Raw genomic sequence first — 8,617 nt, forward strand, 5'->3', positions numbered from 1 at the left:
CCGGGCGACAGAGCGAGACTCCGCCTCAAAAAAAAAAAAGAAATTGGCAGGCTGATTCTAAAATGCATAGGAGCTACAAAGGACCTAGAATAGCCAAAACCCCTTTGAAAAAATACAGAGTTGGAGGATTTACAGCACCTCACTTGTTATAAAGCTACACTAACAAGAGAGTGTGGCACTGGCCTTGAGATAGACAGGGGGTCAGTGCCACAGAGAGCAAGGTTAGAACAGACCCATGTACGCATCATGAGCCAGCTTTCCACAGTGCTGCAAAGGCAACTTAGTGAAGAAAGGACAGTCTTTTCCTTCGAGGGTGCTGGGAAAACTGGATGTCCAAACGCAAACAACAGATGAATTTCAATGTATATTTTGGAGTGTACACAAAAAAATAACTGCAAATGGATCACTCGGAGACCAAGATATAAAACCTAAAACTATAAAACTTCTGGAACAAAACAGGAGAAAATGCTTGCTTTCCTGAGGGAGGCAAAGATTTTTATATATAATTCCAAAAGTACTATCTATAAAAGAAAAACATGGATAAATTGGATTTGATCAAAATAAAGTTTCCTACAAAAGACTGTTAAAAGAATGAGAAGATACACCAGTTACAGACATGCAAAGGGAGGAAGCCAGAGCAACTAACAGCGGTAGTGGGATCAAGTCAGAGGCCATGTTCAGCTGATACGGAGACAGACGGTGACATCCAGAAATACTTAGAGATGTGCGTGCGGACAGGCGCTAGCGTGCACGCAGGTGTTTCCTCATTCTGTCCGTTGAGAGGGCCTGCAGCAGTGATTTCCTGGTAGCAGTAAGCACGTCACACACCCAGATCTTGGTTTCTAAATAACCGTTTTCCATTAAAAGGATCCAGAGTTCCTTGGAGAAATGGGTGATTCCAGGGCTGGTGCAGGGCATATACAATATGAGATGGATTCAAAAGTGAGAAAGTGCCAGAGGTGGGGGTGACGCCTGCCACAGGGACACAGGAGCCAGCGGAAGGAGTTCCCAGTGGCCAAGGCTGGAGCGAGTTGAGCAACAAGATAAAGACCCATTGGATTGTAACCCTAGTATAAAATAAAATCCATAAGTAGGCCGGGCGTGGTGGCTCATACCTGTAATCCCAGCACTTTGGGAGGCTGAGGCGGGTGGATCATTTGAGGTCAAGAGTTCAAGACCGGCCGGGCACGGTGGCTCACGCCTGTAATCCCAGCACTTTGGGAGGCCGAGGCGGGCGGATCACGAGGTCAGGAGATCAAGACCATCCTGGCTAACACGGTGAAACCCCGTCTCTACTAAAAATACAAAAAACTAGCCGGGCGAGGTGGCGGGCGCCTGTAGTCCCAGCTGCTCGGGAGGCTGAGGCAGGAGAATGGTGGAAACCCAGGAGGCGGAGCTTGCAGTGAGCCGAGATCCGGCCACTGCACTCCAGCCCGGGCGACAAGCGAGACTCCGTCTCAAAAATAAAAAAAAGAATTCAAGACCAGCCTGGCCAACATGGTAAAACCCCATCTCTACCAAAAATACAAAATCCGTCAGAGGTGGTGACGCATGCCTGTAATTCTAACCACTCAGTAGACTGAGGTGGAGGTGGGGGTCTCTTGAACCCGGGAGGTGGAGGTTGCGGTGGGTGGAGGTTGCCGTGGATGGAGGTTGCGGTGGGTGGAGGTTGCCGTGGATGGAGGTTGCGGTGGGTGGAGGTTGCCGTGGATGGAGGTTGCCAGGAGGTGGAGGTTGCAGTGAGCTGAGATTGCACCACTCACTCCAGCCTGGGTGACACAGGGAGACCCTATCTCACAAAAAAAAAAAAAAAAATCCGTAAGTCCATACTGATATAAATGAATAATTCAATAGATAGGAATAGACAAATCTGTGCAGAATAATGACAAACAATTTACATGCATGTCCGCCCTCCAGGAGCTGGAGCCTAACCCCACCCCTCAGCTGTGGGCCGGGCACAGTGACTCCTCCCACAGAGTGCGGCACGGAGCAGGGGGAGGAGACGGCACCTCACTGGGCCGGGCACAGTGACTCCTCTTGCAGAGTGTGGCACGGAGCAGGGGGAGGAGACGGCACCTCACAGAAGCCTGGCAGCCGTGACCTCAGCTAGGTCATCAAGGCCAGTGGCCGCAGTGCGGAGTTACACAGTGCGGAGCGGGAGGCCCGGACCAGCCTGAGGGGAGCCCCTCCTCTGACTGCAGTGGCTGGCTTGGGGCCAGCTGCCTTCGCGCACTCGTTTCTGTTGGTTTTCTGACCGGCAGGCAGAGAGTCCAGGCCATGGCCGCCCCAGCCTTGCTGCCAGCCAGAGGGCAGAAGCTGCCTGCTCTCCTCCTATTCCCCAGACGCCTTCCCTGCACTTCTACTCAGGCCAGTACGGGCACAGAAGCTTCCCAGCCCACAATGCTCAGAAGGGCCCCTGGCACCTCTCTGCCACTCACACACACAGCCACGTCCCCCCAGACACGCTCAGCCCCCAGCCAAACAGGGTGAGCCCCGCTCACCGGCCAAGTGTGGGAGCTGAGTGGGCGCTGGCTCCTGGCGTTGTGTTCTGTGGTCCTCATGGTTCTCTTTGCTCCCCAGTGACACAGCACATAAAAGAGCTCCTGGAAAGAAACACTAAGAAGAAGTCCAAATTGAGAAAGAAACCCAAGCCTTATGTTGAAGAGCCGGATGGTAGGGCCTCTCCCCGCAGCCCCTGGGCGCTGCGTCTGCACAGCTCTGCTCTCCAGCCTCGGCCGCCTGGCCTTCTCTTCTCTAACCGCTTCTGGGCGGGGGGGGATGGGGCCACTAACCTCAGGCCTGTGGCCTCCTGAGTGAGCTGGAGGGCCCAGGTGACTGACTGGACCCCTGGAGAGGTCAAGCCTGTCCACACCTGTCTTGGTGGTGCCCAGAGTCATTTCCAACTTGCTTGCTGGGTTCTTGATGGGGTGGGGGCATGAGGACTTGCTGGCCGAGGGCTACTGGCGGTGCCCCCAGGTGAGTGAGTGGGCCTGACCCCCACAGGGAAGTTTGCAGGTGGAGAGGTGTGTGGTGCCTGCAGACAAGTACCCCTCAGCCCTGTCTTCCAGCCCAGGGCTGCCCCTGGGCCACAGGAGCCAAGCCTGCGTTCAGAATCAGCAAGGAGTCGTCCCCTGCTTTGATGGTGGCCCCCAGAAGCTGGGAGAGGGCTTCCCCACCCTCCCCACCAGCACCCTTCCCACCACCCACACTCTCACAGCTTCCACCTCTCCACCTTCCCCCAGGCCCTGGCTCAGGAAAGCCCTGTAAACCCAGGGCTGTGCCCTTTTGAGAGCTGTGCTGTCAGACCACGTCAGCTGTGCGCACACACACACACACAGGCTCCCAGGGCCGCCCTCCCCGCTCTGCAGTGTGGTCCTGCCACACTTGGTGCCTCATGCCCACTCGTCTGTCTAGAGCTCCGCCACCACCTCTCTGCTCCACTTCACTTCCTTTGAGACCGCTTGACTTAGGCACCCCTTCCTCGAGGAAGCCAGCCCTGACTGCATGCTGCCTATGCAGGCCCAGAACAGTGCCAGCAAGCTTTCTGTGGATGAGGTTTGCTTAGGGCCAACTTCGGAGCCAGCAGGAGGCTACAGGAGCATGAAGGGCCCTCGTGGGGAATGCCAGGATGGCATCTGCCGGTCTAGGGACTTGTCCTCACCCTGGCGCCTCCAAGGCTGCCACCAACAGGTCTGTGCCAGAGTACAGTGACCCAGTCCTGAGTCACCCAGCCTGGTCTCACCCAGGACCCTGGGAGAAGAGGCCAGCTGCAATGTAGGGGTGAGATTCCTGGTCACAGACATCCTCAGACCACTCCATCTGGGGCAGCGTAGAAGGAGCTCTGCACTCCTGCCTGAGCTGGTGTCCGGTGGCCTGAGAGCTGGACCGATACCGTTGGCCGTAAAAGTCTCCTGGCTGCAGCCAGGCGGAGCAGGGAGCAGACTCCCCTGTGCCTGGAGTGGAGCCCAGTGGAACACTGCAGCCCAGAGTGTGTCAAGTGGGGAGCAGGGTCAACACCAGGAGGCCCTGGCCACACTTGGCGACCTGGGAGACCTGTGACCTGGTCCTGTAGCTCTGAGGTCCCCGGGGCAGGCCTGGCCACCGAGCAGAGCAGCACAGACCTTAGGAGAGCTGCTGCTGTGGGTCCCTCCATGGGCAGGCATCCCACCTGGGCTTGCCTGCAGCTGGAGGGGGATGGAGATGAGGGCTGAGGTCAGGCGAGGTCAGATCAGGGCAGTGGGCTCAGAGCAGAGCACTCCACACAGGGGAGGGTCTCCCTGGGCTGGCCATGGGCACTGCCCACTCTCACACCACAGGTCAGCAGACACCTTGGTGCCTGGCCCTGTGCCTGATGCAGCGTGAGCAGCAGTCATCCCCAGCTTTCTAGACCTTAGGGCACAGGCAGCCTGACCCCCAGAGTGAAGCTGCAGGTGGGATAGTGTGGCCTCAGTCCCTGGCCTACTCAGTATACTCATGACACTGGCAGCTGCCTGCTGAGCACTGCATGAGACAGGCATTGTCACGGTCCCCATCCTACAGAGGAGTAAACTGAGGCAGAGAGAGATTGCATCATGCTCACCATCAGCTGAGAAGCGGTGGCCCCGGTGTGTCCCAGTCACAGACTGTTGGAGGGTGTCCTGGTCCCAAGCAGGCTGGGGCTGAGTGTCCCACCAGGGGCCTGGGGACAGGAGATCAGGGCCTGTCTTCCCACAGGGACAGCAAGCAGGAGGTCCGGCCCTGCCATCTGCCCCAGGCCCCCCGGCCTAGTGATTCCATGTCCCAACTGCTGAGCTGAGGCCCTGGGTTTCTGCCGCCTTCTTGGGGCTCTGAAGCCTGGGTCCAGTGTGTGTGGGCACCATCCATTTTAGAAAAACGAGGGTACCTCACAGCCTGCCCAGAAGGCCCAGACCCTTGGTCCCACACTGGAGGCTGGGGCCAGATCCTCTGCCAGGACATGCAGCCCCAAGGACCATGACAGATTTCCTAGGACCTAAACATCTATGAAAAAAAAAAAATTCATTTTGGTTACTCTAAAAAAGAGTCTTGTTAGCAGTCACATGTCAACTCCTCTGTGGCAATTAGAGATGGAGTCAAGACATGTGTGTACTTTCTGAACCTGGTCCAAGGACCCCGTGTCCTCAGCTGTCCACCAGAAACTGCTCCTTCAAAGAAGACACATTCCGATTGGGGGTCAGGATCCAGAGGCCCCCCTCACCCTGGCAGGCGGTAGGCTCTGGGTGCTGGGGCAGGTCTCATGTCCAGCAGCACAGGGTCCTGTCCAACTGTCCAAGGTCCATGGCTCCCCTGGCTTCTCTTGGCATGTTCTCTCATCTGCTGCTTCCCGACCTGGAGCAGGAAGGTGCTGCGCCTTCCAGACCCAGCCTGGGAATCTTCTCCCCTCTGGCACTTTCCCCTGGGTCCTGTGTCTGCAGACTCCCCAGGCTGAGGTCCCTGAGTCCCTCCCCAGGTGCTGACTCAGGCACACTGCCCCTCCCCTCAGGGACTGTGCTGTCAGGGGCTGAGTTTTAGAAAGCCCCTCCCTTGAGAAAGGAGACTGGGCCCTCTCATTGCCACCTTAGTCCTTCAGAAGAGCCCAAAGGTGGTACTTCAGGCCCAGGGCTGCAGCAGAGCTGGGCTTGCTGTCCAGATGGCTCAGTGTCTGCCTCCCCCAGCACTGGCTGTGGGTGCTGGGTAGGTGGAAATGACTCCTCCAGGGCTCCTGCCCAGAGCCCAAAAGCCAGGGAGGGGCCTGCAGCAGAGAAGAGTCAAATACCTGGACAGCTGCCTGGTCAGGCCCCAAGGAGGGAGCAGTGGGGTCTAGAGGCCCTCAGACCCAGGTCCTTCCCTTCCTGTTCCTGTGTGGCCGTGGGAGGGCGGGTGGAGCTGCCAGAGGGGTTCCTCCCCAGCCTGTCCCTCCGCAGGTGGGCACGTGCTCCTTGGGTCTGTGCTCTAAAGGACACTGCCTGAGAGAGTGTGAGGACCTGCTGCGCTGGGCAGGGGGTGGCTGGGGCCCAGCCAGCCCAGCCCCCCAGGGCCCTTGAAGGAGCTGCGTCTGCTCACCCCTCTTCTGGCCCCACACCCACACATCCACAACAGGTTGATCGGGTCCCATTTCTTTCCAGGGGTGGCGATAAGCACATATGCCAAGTACTGTTACCACAAGCTGCAGAAGGCTGCCTTGACCGGAGCCAAGAAGGTACGGGTGTGCCTGGGGGGCTGGGGAGGGCAGGCGGGGACACAGAGACCCTTGGTGGACAGCCCCAGGAGCCCCGCCTGCAGTTTGGTGTGGGGCAGAAGTGCAGAGGGTGCCACACAGAGCCCACCTAGGTGAGTGGTGGGGTGCGCCAGGCCGACCCCGTGTTCTGACCTGTACCCTCCCCCAGGGGCTCTTCCCAGGCCCAGACTTCCAGCTCAGGAGCAAGGCAGGTAAAGGGCTGCAGTCAGAGCGCACCACAGGACCTCATTCCCTGGACCTGTCCCAAGAGCCTGGCCCTTCCCCACGTCCTCTTCTCTCTGGTGCACTGCTCCCATCACACCCCTCCCCAGGGCTCTCAGCCCTGCCACAGACTTCTGGAAGTTTCACCCCAGCTCAGCCAGCTTGGCCTGTGCTATGCTCCCCAACAGCCCTGGCCAGCCCAGGGGACACTCCCGCCTTTCCAAGGGACCCTGCGAGCTGGTGCTGTAGAGAGTGACTCCGGCCGGGGAGCTGGGCTTGTCCGTAGCTCTAGTTGGAGCCAGGAGTTCACAGGGATGAGAGGCGGGGAGGCAGAGTCAGGGGCAGCCCAGGAGGAGTTAGGGTTTGGGGGCGAGGAGGGCTGGAAGCAGGACGGCCAGGCCAGACCAGGACGGAGCCTCTGTCTTCACAGGGGCTGAAGAAGCCCAACGTGGAGGAGATCCGGCATGCCAAGAACGCCGTGTTCAGCCCGTCCATGTTTGGCAGTGCACTGCAAGAGGTCATGGGCATGCAGAGGGAGCGCTACCCTGAGCGCCAGCTGCCCTGGGTGCAGACACGGCTCTCTGAGGAGGTGCTGGCGCTCAACGGTGACCAGACAGAGGGCATCTTCAGGTGCCACGGCAACCCTGGGCGCCGGGTGTGGGGGCCACAGCCGTGTGTCCACCATGCATCTCTGGCATGCAGGGGCCATTAAGCCTGCGACCTGCTGGGCTGCTCCCCCACCCCCTACCGGAGAGCAGATGGAAGGCTGGGGCCACAGTGTGAAAGCTGACCCCGAGGGTGTGCAGGCCAGGAAAGAGGACAGGACCCATTCTGAAGAAACAGCACAGCCAGCCAGGCAGGGCGCCCCTGCAGATGGCCACCAAGGGTCCAGAGCGTGCTTGGACACCAGCCATGGGCAGCCCAGGGTGTGAGCCTCAGATGACAGGCAGCCCTCGTCTGTGAACAGGGATGGCACAGGGTGCCACCCACTCCCGTGACTCACCTGTCAGGGCAAGGGGTACCTAGGCCCCAGGAGGGCAGCTGGGGAAACTGAGGCTAGCAGGTTGAGCCCCAGTGGCGCTTTGGGGAGGGCATCCGCACAGGGAGCCAGCAGGGGTCCAGGGAGGGACGCTGGCCTGGGGAAACGCCACGCTCGGACCCAGGTGTGTGGGGCAGGAATCCCGAAGAGTGCCGTCCACCCATGTTCGTGGGAAAGAGGCCAACCAGGGTGGCAGGGGGTCCTGAGGTTTCGCTCCCTCCAGGGGTCAGCAGGGGCCGACCGGATTGAGTGTCCAGGCGGAATCAGGAAGCCGCAGCGCAGGCTCCTGTTGCCTGAGACCTGCCCTGTGCCCTGCAGGGTCCCTGGGGACATTGACGAGGTGAATGCTCTGAAGCTGCAGGTGGACCAGTGGAAGGTGCCCACAGGCCTGGAAGACCCCCACGTCCCTGGTGAGTCCTCCACACTGCAGCAGAGCAGGCCTGGCTCAGGTTGTGGCTAAGGGGTCCCTGTCTCCGCCTCTGGAGTCCACCCTGATCCTGCCTCCTGCCCAGTGATGTGATGGCTTCCCAGTCACTTCCAGCACATCCTCCCTCCTGCCCACTGCACAGTCTCCCCAGGTGTCTGCGGGGCACCCCGAGGCCTGCCTGTGCAGTACAGCCCACTCCCAACCTGCTGCTCTCTGCCCTGTGCCCTTCCGCCATGCCTGCTGTGCAGACACCCCCTCACGGCAGCTGCACAGACTCCTGAGAAAAACCCTGTTTGGCACGTCTCTGCTGGCGTGACCCCCATGCCTCTAGGAGCTGAAAGGCCCTCTGGGGTCCGGGCCCAGCCGGGTCCGATGGGCCCTGTCCAGAATGGGCCGGCCCTCCCAGCCTGTCACCCACAGCACCCCTCGTGTCCGCCACAGAACCCCACTTGGCCCAGGGGTGCCCGCCGAGCAGGCCCGCTAAGCCCCGTGCTGTGTCCCCAGCATCCCTGCTGAAGCTGTGGTACCGGGAGCTGGAGGAGCCCCTGATCCCGCACGAGTTCTATGAGCAGTGCATCGCGCACTACGACAGCCCCGAGGCGGCGGTGGCCGTGGTGCACGCGCTGCCCCGCATCAACCGCATGGTGCTCTGCTACCTCATCCGCTTCCTGCAGGTACTTCCCTCCCCGGGGGTCCCCGCCGCTTCCCCCTCCCC

At 59.9% G+C, this 8,617-nt stretch overlaps 1 protein-coding gene across 1 annotated transcript in view; it reads left to right on the top strand.

Annotated features, from left to right (window-relative positions):
• The window catches only part of ARHGAP39 (Rho GTPase activating protein 39), a 74,477-nt gene that overhangs the window by 64,235 nt on the left and 1,625 nt on the right, over nt 1-8,617 (top strand). The window contains exons 7-11 of the mRNA XM_011938197.1: nt 2,581-2,673; nt 6,123-6,196; nt 6,867-7,066; nt 7,794-7,885; nt 8,407-8,576. Coding sequence (XP_011793587.1) covers nt 2,581-2,673; nt 6,123-6,196; nt 6,867-7,066; nt 7,794-7,885; nt 8,407-8,576 — 629 coding nt within the window. The remainder of the gene's footprint in view (nt 1-2,580; nt 2,674-6,122; nt 6,197-6,866; nt 7,067-7,793; nt 7,886-8,406; nt 8,577-8,617) is intronic.

This window comes from Colobus angolensis, unplaced genomic scaffold (assembly GCF_000951035.1).
Source record: "Colobus angolensis palliatus isolate OR3802 unplaced genomic scaffold, Cang.pa_1.0 Scaffold17, whole genome shotgun sequence".
NCBI lineage: Eukaryota > Metazoa > Chordata > Mammalia > Primates > Cercopithecidae > Colobus > Colobus angolensis.